This window comes from Bactrocera oleae, chromosome 6, assembly GCF_042242935.1.
Source record: "Bactrocera oleae isolate idBacOlea1 chromosome 6, idBacOlea1, whole genome shotgun sequence".
Lineage (NCBI taxonomy): Eukaryota > Metazoa > Arthropoda > Insecta > Diptera > Tephritidae > Bactrocera > Bactrocera oleae.
Window position 1 is genome coordinate 45,386,183 of NC_091540.1, and position 15,425 is coordinate 45,401,607.

Below are 15,425 nucleotides of genomic sequence, written 5' to 3' on the forward strand. Positions count from 1 at the left end.
TAAAAATATTATGAACAAGAAAGCACTAAAAACAATTTATTACGCATTATTCGATAGTATAGTCAACTATGGAATAATTGCCTGGGGAGGTAGTTATAAGAATGTTACAAAATTGTTAATAAAAATACAAGATAAATTAATTAATCATTTATGTGATAAAAACGAGAGAACACCCGTACAGGGTATTAAAAAGAAGTTTATTTCTGAGTCACTATGTTATCATTATTCTGATTGTAGAGAGGTATTTAATGAATATAAAGGTAAGGCTAGAGCTAAACAGTTACAGTTACCAAAGATTAATAAAATTATATCTTACAAAGACTCGAAATATATAGCAATTAAATACTACAATATGTTACCGCTGAGTCTAAAGTTGTTAAATATTAAAAATAAAGCAAGCAAAAAGAAAATAACTGAGTGGATTGTAGACACTGATATTTAAAAATACTATGTTTTCTTTTGTTTTTCTATTATAAATGACATTTGTTATTAATACATTAGTACGTAATTATAATAAACTAATATTACCAGGCCTATGTACAGGTGTTTTGTAACAACTCTATAGGTGCATACTTTATATGTAATATGTACTTTGTATCCTGGGATAAATAAATAAATAAATAAAATAATAAATATTCTCTTGCAATTTTGGTAAATTGATTCAGAACTGCTTCATATAATTATAATTCAGACCAAGAATGAGGCGAAAGTACTATACACTAATGGTTTATAAAGCATATAGTAGTATCTAAATATTGACAGCATGGTTTTTTTTTTTTTTTTTTTTTTAAGTAGGGGGAAGCATCGAAAGCCGAAGTGCGGGACTTTAATCCGCTAAACCTAACCTACTCCCACCGCATATCCCTCCCACGGAACCACCTGATTAAGTATTACTTCGTGGGGGTGATAAGACATTTAAGTCTCCTCTATTGTACGGACTGACGGACGCCTAATCTGTTCTATATGTCTCAGTTTTGTCATGATTGAGGCTGCCGCTTCGCTGACAGCGTTCCAGTTCTCAGTGGACTGACACATGAGTGTCGTCAAATTTTCCACCGTAAAACTACCACCAAGTATAGTTTTTAGTTTTTCTCTTATGCTTACAAAGCGAGGGCAGTGAAATAATACATGTTCAGAGTCTTCTAAGCACTCTGTACACGCCGGACAGTTCGGACTAGTGTCCCGATGGAATCTGTGCAAGTAGCTTCTAAAGCACCCATGTCCACTTAGTATTTGGGTAAGATGGAAATCCAGGTCCCCATGTCGTCTGTCTATCCACGAGCGGATGTCCGGTATGAGTCTGTGTGTCCACCGTCCTTTGGGTGAGGTTTCCCACCGTTGCTGCCACATTGTCATGCTTTTGTTCCTCTCTTCTTTTTTGGATTCTTTAGTTGTCTCTGCTGACAACTTGTATAGTCGCGCGAATTCTTCACCCTGGATGTCAATGGGCATCATACTGGCTATTACTTCAGCAGCCTCGCTGGATATTGTTCGGAAAGCACTGATTATTCTTAGTGCCGACAGCCGGTGCACTGTGTTTAATTGTTTGGTATATGCTTTAATGTTAAACGCCTGGATCCATATTGGGACCGCATATAATATAACCGATCTTATTACCTTTGCGAGTAAAATTCGCCGGCTGGAACGCACGCAGCCCTTATTTGCCATCATTCTTGATAGGGCGTTGAGGATTTTATATGCTTTACTCGAGGTGTATTCTAGGTGCTCCTTAAATTTAAGCTTTGAGTCTATTATTACTCCCAGGTACTTTAGTTGTGGCTGTGATTGTATCTCACACTCCCCTATGGTGAGAGATATCCTTTTCTCTACTTTCCTCGTACTTATTAGGAGAACTTCTGTTTTGTGCTCAGCCAGTACTAGGCTCCTTGAGGAGAACCATTGCCGCAGACTGTTTACACATTCATTGCATTTGCTCCGGAGGTCATCAAGATGTTTAGACACTGCTACCACTATAAGATCATCAGCGTATGCGACTAATTTAACGGCTTCTGGTTGGTTTATTCTTAGCACCCCATCATACATCACGTTCCATAGAATGGGGCCTAAAACCGAGCCTTGCGGTACCCCACTCGAAATAGAGTAGCTCTTGGTGCCTTCATCGGTGACAGCATGGTCTACCACTTTGAATTTGCATTGAATTACTAGCTGTATCAATTAAGTGACGTCGGTTTGCTAAAGCTACGCTCTAGAAATGACGTCAAAACATTGGTAAATGCGTGTATAAATGTGGCTCATTTTCAAATAAATGTCATTATTGAAATTCATAATTTATTAGCGATATAAATATAAGTTAATTCTACTATTAAATTCTCTCACACTACGCTTCGTATTCTTCTTTCTCCGTTTTCTTTTCCCATTTGCACATTAAACGCCACTCATTTACATTGGTAGGCTTTTGCTAATTTTAGACAAAACATATTTGCATAAAGTTGCTGATGCTAATTTTTTTTAATTCCAGCTAAACTTGTTTCACACTATTTTTTCCGCACCAGACCATCATCAAAAAGCAACGCGTGTTAAAGAATTACTAAATAAATATATGCGCGTATGCCCTTTGTTGGTTATTCATTTGTTTTTATAAAACTTTTATATAAAAACATCTTGGAAATTTTGAAGATCAACAGTTAGTCGTCTGATCTCGCAATCTGCACAACCAGCACAAAATTCAAAAACACCAAATCATCATGAAATTCGTTATTGTTTTCGTCGCCCTCTTCGCTTTGGCCTATGCTGCCCCAGCTGCTCCTCAAGCCGAAATCGTCGAATTGAGATCCGATGTTGAGCCCGAGAAATATAGCTACGCGTGAGTCATTAATACTGTGAAAAAGTCCTTATTTGCAAGTTAATTTATATAGAATTAAGTTGATTGAACTACATTCACATAAAGTTTAAGAAAATAACTTTTTTTCGTTTGTGTTTTATAGCTTGAAGACCAGCGATGGTACATCAAAGGACGAAGAAGGTCATTTGGTCAATGTTGGCGCTGAGGATGAACACATTGTTGCCCGTGGTTCTTACTCTTTCGTCGCTGATGATGGTCAAACCTACACCGTCACCTATGTTGCCGATGAGAACGGTTTCCAACCACAAGGTGCTCATTTGCCCGTTGCCCCTGAAGCATAAGTTATTGCACCATAATTGGATGTGATCTGTTGTTTGTTAAGATATAAATAAAAAAACGTTTTGATTGTTGAACAATTCAATATATATGTTTTGGTTTTTAAATAACTAGATACAAATATAATTACTAATATTTTGCCAAAGGTCATAAAAGCCCGAAATATGTGTAATTCTCCTCTTGTGAGTCACTTGGCTCACTTTGACTTCTAACAACACCATTAACAACAAATACGACATTTTTTAAGAACAATAAGCAGTGGGGGTTGCTCACACGAAATTTATAAGACAAAAATCTGTCGTCATTTATTCACTGGCTCGCATTCACTTATTTTAGTAGAAATACAGTTTTGAAACGAAATATTGTTATAATATCCCGAGAGCAATATTGTTGTAATTTTTATTGATGTTGTTGTCGTGTGGCTCTGTAGTTAATTTGTTTGTTCTCCTCTGAACTATAGAGGCTGTCAAAGTTTTATGACACTGAAAAAGTGGATCTCATCGTATTTTGATAAGCCATTTTTTCTGATTGGAATAGTCACCGTTGATGCAAAGCAATAGCTTAATAAGTGTTACGGAAAATCTGCCTCAGCATCTTCAATGGTTCAGTCTCTGCGTCGATTCCTGGCAGTTAATAAAACATGGATATATCATTACTCATCTGAGTCCAGTCGACAGTTCGCTAAATGATTGTTGCCATTAAAACTCAGGCGACTTTTTCAAAGTGCCCGAAAACTCAACAGTTGGTCGGCTAGGTTTCAGTTATTATTTTTGGGATTCAAATGTTATTATCTGCAACAACCTTGAAAACCGTAAGCCCATCAATAAACAGTATTACTTTGTGTTGCTGTATCGAATGGACTTCAACTTTTATATATGATTTGAAAATTATATATTGGTTAGATTAGAACATGATGATTGAAACATTTGTGAACTTAATAAACTGAGTGTCTCTTCATGTTAGAAGAATAGATATGATGAATAATTTATAAAGTGCTATTTTTCGTCGTCAAGAATGAATTGTATTACAGAAGAGTATTTGACCGATATACCGATTCGTTGTAGGACTATAGTTTTCTTAATCCAATTCAGAAAGCGCGTTAGTATAGAGTTGTTTAGAGTCTAAACTCTAGGCCATATAATAATATAGTATTTACATAGTTCGGGGAAAATGATCTCCAGAATATTTAAAATCCACTTTTTTTGTATAAAAAATATAATAAAGCGTATTTTATTGAATTTTATCTCTCAATAATACTCTCACAAATAATGTACAAACAAAAAATCCTTCGACGCGTTGACTTCTAGTTGTCTATTTAAGCAACAGGCAAATGAGCACCTTGTGGTTGGAAACCATTTTCATCGGCAATGTAGTTGACAGTGTAGACTTGGCCATCGTCGGCAACAAAACTGTATGAACCTCTGACGGAAATGGATTCCTCATCTGTGCCGATATTGTTCAGCTGACCCTGTTCTTCGTGCTTGGAGCCATCACTGGTCTCATAACCGAAGCGGTAACCGTCGGGTTGGACATCGGAGTCCTGACGTACTATTTCAACTTGCTGTGCTGGAGGAGCAGCCAATGCCACGGCGAAGAGGGCAACGAACACAATGACGAATTTCATTTTGATTTATTTTGTATAGCTATGCTGTGCTTTATCAACTGATGGTGATTGAATGACATATTCACATTCGCTGGCATGCTATTTATACAATTACTAAATAATAATTTGAAATTTATCTTCTCAATCGGTTTTAACGAATCTATTTCCTAGGTTTTGTTGAGTTCAAATTAATAACGTATTTAATTTTTTTTCTTACCATGTTTTTTGTATGTTTACGCGGGTTTTCATTGACTCTTGTCATGTTTACCTTTGACGCTTTACGGTCTGTTGGATTGGTTGCCTCAGCGTTGCAGCTTTTGTACTGTAAACAAGTTTAAGTTAGTTAAATCTTCTTCAGCCAGCAGATTTTTTACTCTTTACAGATAACGCTTTATTTGTTGTTCTTTTTGATGTGAGTTTTGAAAGAAGTCTATTTTTCATCTTTTCTTTTATAACAATATCAAAAAAAAAAAAACAATCCCAAAAATAATCAAAAGCTCTTCCAAATCGGAATTTGTGTTACTATGTGCAGATTGCAGCGCTAAATACTGTTTACTTTGTGAAATCATAATCACGCCTTCATGGCTTTGCAAGGCTATGTAATTTGTAGTGTTTAAAGGCGTTGAATGCTGAGGCGTATGCCGGTAATGGTTTGTTAAGAAACACGTTCAAACAGTTAAATAGTATATATATATATATAAAATAAAAAAATAAAATATTTTTGTCTAACTGTAGTCCTAAATATGAATATTGAAGCCAACAGTGTCTTCGTACACTATTTTATTAAAGATATACATATGCATATGAATGCAATTAATTTTTGTTTTGTCAGAATATTATTTAAAATTTATTGTCTTATTTTTCAGACGTTCTCAGTGAAGTTTCAAATTATGTAGAGGAAGAATATTGTTGTCTTTAAGCACGATAGCAAAATCAACCAGCTTTCCAATTCTGAACCAATAATAATGAAATAAGGTTTATTCAGTTTCGAAAGTTCCGTTCCGTTACTTTTTACGTAGGGCATTTGAAAGAAAAATACATTAGGCACGACGTCAGGATTGTGAAGATTTCTATATTCGTACAAACAAAACTCCTTCGTTTTTCGTGGGTTCTTTTGTTTTAGCATCAAACGAAAGTATAGCCAAGATCACAGGTACATATCACGTTAGTTAAGATATCTTACATATTGATCAATATTTTTGGTATAAACTCAACCAAAAATTCGAAAAGCGTTATATATATTATATTAGGTATTTTGATATTTTATGTAGAAGGTGAAGAACTATAGGTATCTGTGGATTTTGAATCGATTGGGACATTTTGTATTTTAGTTGAGTTTCAAGACATATAAGATACTCTATCTGTTTTAGTTAGCGAAAATCGTTTGAGGGTTATCGCTCTTTTTGCAGTTAACAAAAAAATTATGTACGTGGCATGGGCGTGGATATTATCTAATTAAATTAATTTTCTTACTTTGTCATGGAATGCGAGATAGAAGTTTCGTTCAAACATATACAAGGTGCATTCCAAAGTAAACAGGACTTTTAAAAAAAAGACAGAACAAATGGTTTGATCGGCAAAATCAATTAATTTTATTCAAAATAGTCTCCTTCTGCTTTAATACAGCTTTTTGCACGGTCCAAAAGCATGTCGAACGAGTGTTTTAGCTCTTTGCCCGGTATGGCCGCCAGTATGCCGGTGCAAGCCTTTTGAATGGCCTCCACGTCTGTATAACGCTTGCCTTTCATCGGCAAATCCACTTTTCCGAAAAGGTAGAAGTCGCACGGTGCTATATCAGGAGAATACGGGGAGTGGTTGATTGTTAAAATGTGATTTTTGGTCAAATAATCGGCCGCAAGCGTCGATCGCTGAGACGGTAAGTTTTGGTCGTCAGTCAATTTGTGCGGAACAAACCGGGCACACACCTTTTGTTAGCCAAAATGTTCGGTCAAAATGCGATAAATCGATGTTTTGGAGATGTTCAAGTCTATTTCCATGAATTTCGATGATGATTTCGGCTGATTTTTTATGAATTCACGCACAATTTCGATGGAATTTTCGGTGATCACGGATTTTGGTTGGCCCACATGTTCATCGTCATTTATGTCCTCACGATCACTTTGAAAATGTTGAAACCACTCGTGCACTCTGCTACGGGATAGGCAATCATCGCATAAACTTGTTTCATCAATTGAAACGTTTCGGTAAAAGTTTTACAAATTTTAAACCAAAATTTAATGTTGGCTCTTTGTTCGAAGCTCATTTTCGCACCGATGACAAAAACATCCTGACACTTAAAACGCAATAACTTCACTTCCAATAGATAAAATGTCATGAAATTTTTACCGGAAGTCGATAAAGGATAGCAGATTCTAACGCACTAGTCGACATATAGATGGCGCCACTAGAGTTTACTTTGTTACTTTTTTTACTTTGGAACGCACCTTGTATGTACGTATGTGAATTAAATCTTTCGGGGTCAACCTCACTTTTCCCAATTTTGAACAATTAATGCTCTACTATTTGGATATATAACTACATCTATCTCGATTAGTTTTGGGTGTCACAAAATTTCAGTAGGTGAAAAAAACTATTATATTATACATATGCAGGCTGTTGCGAGATGAGAGAAGCGATGAAAGTTAATTTCGGTCCTACATTGTCCGCAATTTTATCGTAACTGTTGGTTGGAGTATAAGTTTTAGAGAAGCCTTAACTTTTTATACTCTTGCAACATGTTGCTACAGAATATAATAGTTTTGTTCCCCTAAGGGTTGTTTGTATCACCTAAAAATAATCGAGTTAGATACAGGGTTATATGTATATAGTATATATAAATCAAGTTCATCAAGGCGATGAGTCAAGTTGAAATCCGAGTGACTGTCTGTCTGTCCGACTGTGTGTCTGTGCAAGCGATAACTTGAGTAAAAATTTCATCGCAAAAAAAATAGGACGAGTTCGTGGATGGGCGTAATCCGACCACTGCCACGCCCACAAAATGCCATTAATGTGTGGGATAAAAATTTGGAAAATCGGGCGTGGCTCCGCCCTCTTAAAAGTTCAATGTATCTCTCAAATCATTTAGGCTAAAATAACCAAACTCGCTGAGGATAAATCCCTTAAGCACTTCTATCAATACTGTACAAATGGATGAAATCTGATGATAGCCACACCTACTCGCCATATAACAGTACTATTAAAAAATACTTAAAGCGCGATAAATTATTAATTAAATACGCCAAAGGCATTAAAATTTTACCCCGAAATGGTATGAGAGGACTTTATAAGAGCCGTGGTCAACATTGGATGATGGGTGTATGCAAATCAAGCACCAATGAATGTATCAGGATACAACTTTGCACAAAAATGCCTTTAATTTTAGCTAACGCGAACTAAAATAAAATCAATGTAATTAAATCTAAATTAATGTCCTTCAATTTGATTTTAATTTTTTTGACGCTTTCTTCAAATAAATCCCTAATTCTTTCGCAACATTTTTAGTATGAAGTTTTACTAGCACCTGAAGGCATTTGATTCCTGCAAGTTGCAAGAGTAATGTTAAATGTTCGATTACACCCGAACTTAGCCCGTCCTTATTGTTATAATGTTTGCTTGTTATAAGAAAGCTAGAGTAAGATCACTATCGATACCACTCACTTCTGGAGCAGAGTTGCCATTTATTAGAGATAATTATTTGCTGTGTTTTAATTCAATATTTGTGGTGCATTCTCGATAATTCAATTTTTGGGCTGATGCATATAAAATTTATAAAAAAATTATTTGTTTCCTAAACGGATTATGTAAAAATCGTATAAACCTTGCAACCACGAATTGAAAAGAAGTTATTTTTTTTTTCATTAATCATTTATTCAACGTCGTTTTACTTATAATCTAATAACACTTTCACCAATCAAACTCAACTAATGAGAATAAAACTTAAGCCTCAGGGGCTACGGGCAAATGAGCACCTTGTGGTTGGAAACCATTCTCATCGGCAACATAGGTGACGGTGTAGGTTTGACCGTCATCAGCGACGAAAGAGTAAGAACCACGGGCAACAATGTGTTCATCCTCAGCACCAATATTGACCAAGTGACCTTCTTCGTCCTTTGATGTACCATCGCTGGTCTTCAAGCTATAAAACACAAACGAAAAGAGGTTATATTTTTAATACTTTTATGTAGCTGGTGCAATCCATTTGATTCTCTATGCGATCGCTCGCAGTTAAGGATTTTTTTGTCACAGTATTAAGAACTTACGCGTAGCTATATTTCTCCGGCTCGACATCAGATCTCAATTCGACGATTTCGGCTTCAGGAGCAGCTGGAGCAGCGTAGGCCAAAGCGAAGAGGGCGACGAAAACAATAACGAATTTCATGTTAATTTTTGTTTGGTTTTTGCTGGTTGTGCAAATGACGGAATCAGACTACTGAGTGTTGTAATCTGTAGGCTAATTCTTTGCTTTTATACGCAATGCGGCGACACATTATGTTTGCCGAATTCATAAAATAAAACTATCAAATGAATTTTATTAATTCTTAAACTTGCTTGGTCTCCATATATTTTTGTTGTTTATATGCTAATTAACTAGACGAACCGGCGTAAGTAAATTGTGTATTATTATGAATATGCGTGTGTGTGTGTGTGTGCAAGTGTTAGTAGCATAGGCTTAGACGTACGTAGGTATGTTTGGCATATAGTGCGTAGGGATCATTGATACTTTTATATGATTATAATTTTGATGATGCTCTTTTTAGTGCGCTAAATTTGCCTATGCTTATATGAATAAAGGGAATGTGGTACATCTGCTAAAATATGTATTATATATGTACAAACAAATTACAACACGCTCAATTGTATTTGTTGTATGATTTTTTATATATATACGAATATATTATTTAAATGTATGTGTATCTAAGTTCTCTGTAGTTATGTTTTGGCTTCTAAAATTTTTATTACCTAAGAATTGTTCTCATTTACCTCTACATCCATTAAAGTCGCCAGCCATCCACTCTGTCTCTACATCCTCGAAAGAGTCGAATATAAAATTTCCTCGAAAGAGCCTGCAGACACCTTCTTTAGACATTTTTCTTATATCTGTGTTTTATAGTTTCTTGCTTTAACTTTGTTTACTCAAGAATTAATTAAATATATGTTACTTGTTCAATATTTTCAAAATTATATGTAAACTCCATTGCTATAGCATCCATTAATTCTGACTTGCGGAAATCGAAGAACTATTTAAGCTTTTTTGTTCGTTGTCTTTTCCATAGTTGTGCTTTATACAACTTTATTATGATTATATTTTCCTTTGCAAATATATAGAACATCTGACCTTAAATTTTTTGGCCAGTAGTTTTAACATAACCTAACAATTCAAACAACACTTTCTTCTAGCTTTTCGTTGGCGGAAGCCAACCAATTTTTTTTATTTATTAGTCTAATTCGATCTTGAATTTAAGCAAATCGATTCACTTAAGCTTCTGGGGCAACTGGCAAATGAGCACCTTGTGGTTGGAAACCGTTCTCATCAGCAACATAGGTGACGGTGAATTTCTCACCAGTCTTCTCATCCACCCACGAGAAACTGCCGCTGACGGCGATAGCCTCGTTTTCACTACCAACGTTCTTCAATTGTCCAGCTTCTTGCTTCTTTGTACCATCACTGGTCTCAAGGTTGTATTTGTAGGATTCAGGACCGACATCGGATTCTGAACGGACAATCTCGGCTTCAGGGTTGGGGCGAGCGAAGGCAACAGCCAAAACACAAGCGAAGATGAATACAGCTTTCATGTTTGTTTTAATTTTGTGTGTTGTTCTTCCGTTGTGGGTAGAAAACTTATTAGATGTCATTGCATGTGTTCCATGTCATTTTATATGCACGCCCGCGAGCAATTTTCAGCAATGTAGTGTACTATTTTCACTCCATATTTGTGGAAGTATGCACTTGTATGGGTGATTCGTTTCCTGTTCATCTAAAATGAATATCTGAATCTGAATATTTTAAGTTTACCTTACGATTTCGGGCAGTAGTGATAACTCGAAATTGCCAAAAACTGAATTGCATACATACATACATGCATTTTATTGCTAAAATTAAAATAAATAAAGTACATTTGATACATAATTTGTTGTTTATAGTATCTGACTTTTAGCTTAATGCATGCAGTGCTATAACAATTTTAGTTAGTATTAGATAAGCGCCGAATATTACGCTTTAGCGCTAGAATAGCATTTCCTAAATATACGCTAAGAGCATGTTCCAAACCTGCTGCAGTGCTTAGCTAATGCATATTTATGTTAGGTAATTAAATTTTGCTAAACTTTTCGCATTTCTATGCAATAGACATACAGGTCTGGCAAAAATTCAGTATATTTTTTATATCATTGTTTTTGGTGGCAGCTTCTTGTTCAAACTTGAGCGAGCATGTTGCTAATTAGAAGACAAGTTCTTGATAGCCACTTTAGCTCATCACATAAACGCTCTTATGCATATATCTACACATATGCCAACTTAATTGCTATCAAGTTTTTGATATTGAATTAGCTAATATACGAATTCTTCTATACTGATTTTCGCCGGTTCTCTTGCATAATTCATGGGTTATAAGAATAGAAACACTTTCATTTACTTGTTTGTCAGGAATAAATGAGATACGCACACATATTTGCATATATGTAGGCATATAAGTATGCAGAGCTCTTCAGTTGCTGCTATTTTAATTTTAAAATAAACTATATATACATATACTCGTATATAACAATATATTTAGCTTTAAATTCTCAAATCTCAGTTTATGATGACCGGTTTGATTCTTGTCTGTATACACACATATATACTTATATTGACTAGAAATATTCCTGTATGACATTATTATCAAGCTGGCTAAACAAGCAAACCCAAAACAATGCCTAAACAAACCCACTTTCGTAATTTTCTGCAAATTTTAGTTGCTAAGATAGCAAAGTGAAAAACGAGTCTTACCTATATACTGCAGTGCTTATACTTATGTACATACATACCAATGTTTATATATTTGAAAAGGGTTAACTGCTAATTCGCGGTACCAAAACTACAAATTTATGGCTTTCTTGAGAAAAATTTGTTCAAAAAGTACTGCTATCTTTTCTAACTTTTTAGCTGCTCAATATAATACATTTTGTGCAGGCTTGAATATTTCATACATTATATGTACATATATATGTCCATGTAGATGCAAATATCTACTTGTATTACAGCTGAACTTGACTTTGCATTTATAATTTCTTCTCTACGTCATTGAAATCTGTATTAATTAATTTAACTGTCATTAGGTATACGAATTTTTAAGGTATGCAAACAGTTATAAAAATGACATGGTTAAATATTGAAAGTCTAAGGGGCGCTTTTACTTATATTCTTTAGTAAGAGATGTCTTGAATGATGAAATATATTTCATTATTGTACAACATAAAATTATATTAAAATTTCATTTTCGGTTACATCTAGACTCGGATTTTAAACCTTTTTTAACTGTTAGGCAGATGTATTTTGATGTATGATAAATGGTTTTTTACATCGAACAAATAATTTGTTAGGTATGAATAATCAATAATGCATCTGGTTATATATTTAAAGAATGAGAAACAAAAATGGAACAAACAAGCAGTCTGAAAGTTGTCTCTATGAAAGGGCGCCACTATAATTAAATTCATATGTTTTGAAGTTCCTAATCTTCAAAAGCCACGTGTATGATTTTCACAGCTGTTGAACAGATAATGATTTTGCGAAACAGTGCTTTTGATATTTTGTATAATTGTAACTTCAATATATTTGGTATGAAAAACTCTATGGGTGCCGCGGGAACCTTCGATCGATTCAGCGTGTTATTGTACAAAACGATGACAAACTTGTAAAATCCCTTCCACAACCAGATGCAGCTATACTTTCGGAGAAAATTGCCGACTATGTTGAGGTAAACGTTGAGACTTGGGCCCTGTTTTGAGGCAAATGACAGGTCGAACATTAAATATGATATTAGAAAGTTCGACAATCATTATAATCGGCATATCCTCTTCGTTGGTACCTATGTTAATCACAAAACCTTATCTTAAAAATTATGAGATTAACTTTAAACTAATATACATTTTTCAACAAAGGAAATAAAACTCGGTAATTGACTGGCTACCATTTTCTTATAAATAAAATGACCTGCTTAGTTCTGGCATAAGTTCTGTTACAAGTTCCGACCGTCATAGTTTCCATTGGTATTGATAACGCTGGTTGAATTAAAGATCTTTTGTGACTCTCCAAATTTATGTATGATGTTTGACAGGCCATATTCTTAAATTCTGACCACAAACTGTAGTTTGATAGATTAAATTCTGACTTACAGACGGCCAATTACCTGCACCTAAGGAACCAGGAATATTGCTTTTAGGCCAGTTCTTGGTGTATTTTGCCTGGTGTGCTCTAGCAGAATCGTGCTGGGAGATTCAATGCTCTCATTTTAAAAGAGTATTGCTCAACTATGTACTTTATTACGCCTTTGAAAACATCCTGCTAGTAGACTGTTGCCTCAGTTTTAACCCCTTTTTTATAGAAGTGAAGAGGTGTAAGCTTTTACAGGAGACCCCAACCAAACCGCTAGAGCAGCTGTATAATGACCACATCGAACCCTTGGAATAAATTTATTACGTCTTTGGAACTATCTGCGTAGATTTTTTGGATTTGCTGATTGAAAACTTTTTCAGCAGTGATTTGTAAGAAGGATAATTTTTGGGCTTACATCTGTGGAGCCTAATTTGCTTCAAGCGCGTTTTCAGAAAGTGACCAGTTGACAGACCGTAGGCGTTCATATGGTAATCATCTCAAATAAAGGTGAGCGTTTTTCTTTCCGTTCCGTAGACTGTCAATTCGTCATCATTTCTTCAAATTACTTCAGGAAAGTTTTCTGCTGCTACAATAAAAACAACAACCACTTCTTTTTCTGTCATAAACGGTAGACGCTTAGAATAAACGACCAATAGTACGGTTAAAAAAACTTTTTCTAAACATGAAGATATTGATTAGCTAATAAATTTCACTTGCGATTTTCCACACAAATGCAATCATTGTAATCTCGTACGCTTTTCTTTAGCTCCCCATTCCTTTGTTAATACGTGAAAGTAAACACTGAACTGATTATTATATATGTATTGGCTATAACCGATGTTCTTGATTAATCAGGAATATAGAGTAAATTACAATAAATAAAATTAAAAATGCTGAAGTAGAATTTCGATATTTCATCAAGTATAACCTAACTCTGACATCTTTATAAGGTTGGGTTCACACTTCGTCTAGTCAAAATGTTAAAATCCAATATGATCATAAGCCGAAAGCCATTAATGTGTCATAATCTTCTTCTATATGAAGCACTATATTAAATTACGTTAAATAAGTATTCTAATAAACCAAAGAAAGAATACTCTAATAAAACAGAAAACAGTTCACAAAAAGCTTTCAATACTTACGCCTTAAGAAACTTGAATATTTTCGTCTCTCCCTTTCGATTTATTCTCAGTACACTCACATTACATAATGGTTAATCAAAAATTGGTTTGAAATTAACATACATATATTTAAAATATCTTAAGCGCATTAACTGGTCAATATGATTACAATTATAGCTACCACCGAGTGGTAGTTTGCAGAAAAAATGTAACAATAACCTCATGTTCTATATCATTTGCGTAAACGCATTTCATATACATGCATTTGCATTTGAAACTGTAAATATGTTTGCATATATTTAAAAAAATATTAGCTAAGCTAACTGGAAATATTCTATATTACTTCTTGTGATACTAACTTATATCACACTTCAGATTTTGATGACCGCTAAAACCAGATTTGACAACAATTGTGGAAATAAACATATGAACATCGGAAATAATATAAAATGGCACAGCGACTGAGTAAAAGTATCCACAAATTTGACAACTTTTACCGTAGCAACATAGCTCCACCACAAAAAAACTAGTCAACATGAAAGCCGCCATCATCTTCGCCTGCCTTTTGGCTGTTGCCTTCGCTCGCCCAGAGGTCTCCATCGTTCGTCAGGATTCTGATGTTCTGCCAGAAAGCTACAATTTCGAAGTTGAAACTAGTGATGGAACCCAACACGCTTCATCCGGTGTCTTGCAAAATGTTGGTTCAGATCACGAATCCATCGCCGTAAAAGGTTCCTACTCGTGGGTAGATGAGAAGACTGGTGAGAAATTCACCCTTACCTATATTGCTGATGAGAACGGTTTCCAACCACAAGGTGCTCATTTGCCAGTTGCTCCAGTTGTCTAAATTTGTGATCAAAGGAAAGTGGGGTTTTGTTAATGTTTTTTAATTGAAAATAAATTAATTGCAATATTTGAAATATGGTTTTTCATTCTACATATATTATATAATATTTAGAAAGGATATATACCTATATATACATATGTATATATATTTAACTCGTATTGCATTTGAAAGAATTGCTCAAGCTCCCAGAATATAGAATATATACTTGTAAAAGCATAGAATAAAGAATGCTTTAGAAAGGTAATGCAATGCTATGAATAGGTGATCCTGTCATTTAGTGATAAATTTAAATAGTTATCAGGTTTTAATCTAATTCATAACTAAGGAAGAATCTTAAAGAAAAGTGCTACCTTTTTTTGCTG

General features: G+C 34.7%; 5 protein-coding genes across 5 annotated transcripts; 2 read left to right on the top strand and 3 right to left on the bottom strand.

Moving 5' to 3' along the window:
* The first annotated feature begins 2,645 nt into the window (after positions 1 to 2,645).
* LOC118681820 (larval cuticle protein 65Ag1-like) lies at positions 2,646 to 3,224 on the top strand. Its single transcript, XM_036368088.2, has 2 exons — positions 2,646 to 2,824; positions 2,946 to 3,224. The coding sequence occupies exons 1-2, from the start codon at positions 2,706 to 2,708 to the stop codon at positions 3,142 to 3,144; spliced, it is 318 nt and encodes a 105-aa protein (XP_036223981.1). The 5' UTR covers positions 2,646 to 2,705; the 3' UTR covers positions 3,145 to 3,224.
* Positions 3,225 to 4,331: 1,107 nt separating this feature from the next.
* On the bottom strand, positions 4,332 to 4,823 carry LOC106620360 (larval cuticle protein 65Ag1-like). Its single transcript, XM_014238844.3, has one exon. The coding sequence runs from the start codon at positions 4,761 to 4,763 to the stop codon at positions 4,455 to 4,457; it is 309 nt and encodes a 102-aa protein (XP_014094319.1). The 5' UTR covers positions 4,764 to 4,823; the 3' UTR covers positions 4,332 to 4,454.
* Positions 4,824 to 8,590: 3,767 nt separating this feature from the next.
* LOC106620481 (larval cuticle protein 65Ag1) lies at positions 8,591 to 9,190 on the bottom strand. The gene is made up of 2 exons (XM_014238994.3): positions 9,002 to 9,190; positions 8,591 to 8,877 (listed from the first exon to the last, which is right to left on the bottom strand). The coding sequence occupies exons 1-2, from the start codon at positions 9,118 to 9,120 to the stop codon at positions 8,679 to 8,681; spliced, it is 318 nt and encodes a 105-aa protein (XP_014094469.1). The 5' UTR covers positions 9,121 to 9,190; the 3' UTR covers positions 8,591 to 8,678.
* Positions 9,191 to 10,129: 939 nt separating this feature from the next.
* On the bottom strand, positions 10,130 to 10,610 carry LOC106620738 (larval cuticle protein 65Ab1). The gene has a single exon (XM_014239337.3). It carries the CDS (start codon positions 10,593 to 10,595, stop codon positions 10,218 to 10,220), a length of 378 nt encoding a protein of 125 aa, XP_014094812.3. The 5' UTR covers positions 10,596 to 10,610; the 3' UTR covers positions 10,130 to 10,217.
* Positions 10,611 to 14,679: 4,069 nt separating this feature from the next.
* On the top strand, positions 14,680 to 15,136 carry LOC106620815 (larval cuticle protein 65Ab1). The gene has a single exon (XM_014239442.3). The coding sequence runs from the start codon at positions 14,752 to 14,754 to the stop codon at positions 15,061 to 15,063; it is 312 nt and encodes a 103-aa protein (XP_014094917.1). The 5' UTR covers positions 14,680 to 14,751; the 3' UTR covers positions 15,064 to 15,136.
* The last annotated feature ends 289 nt before the right edge of the window (positions 15,137 to 15,425 follow it).

Coding starts and splice junctions, on each gene's coding strand:
- LOC118681820 (XM_036368088.2), top strand. CDS start 2,706: ATGAAATTCGTTATTGTTTTCGTCGCCCTCTTCGCTTTGGCCTATGCT. Junction 2,825..2,945: donor CCCGAGAAATATAGCTACGC/GTGAGTCATTAA, acceptor TGTGTTTTATAG/CTTGAAGACCAGCGATGGTA.
- LOC106620360 (XM_014238844.3), bottom strand. CDS start 4,763: ATGAAATTCGTCATTGTGTTCGTTGCCCTCTTCGCCGTGGCATTGGCT.
- LOC106620481 (XM_014238994.3), bottom strand. CDS start 9,120: ATGAAATTCGTTATTGTTTTCGTCGCCCTCTTCGCTTTGGCCTACGCT. Junction 8,878..9,001: donor CCGGAGAAATATAGCTACGC/GTAAGTTCTTAA, acceptor TGTGTTTTATAG/CTTGAAGACCAGCGATGGTA.
- LOC106620738 (XM_014239337.3), bottom strand. CDS start 10,595: ATGACATCTAATAAGTTTTCTACCCACAACGGAAGAACAACACACAAA.
- LOC106620815 (XM_014239442.3), top strand. CDS start 14,752: ATGAAAGCCGCCATCATCTTCGCCTGCCTTTTGGCTGTTGCCTTCGCT.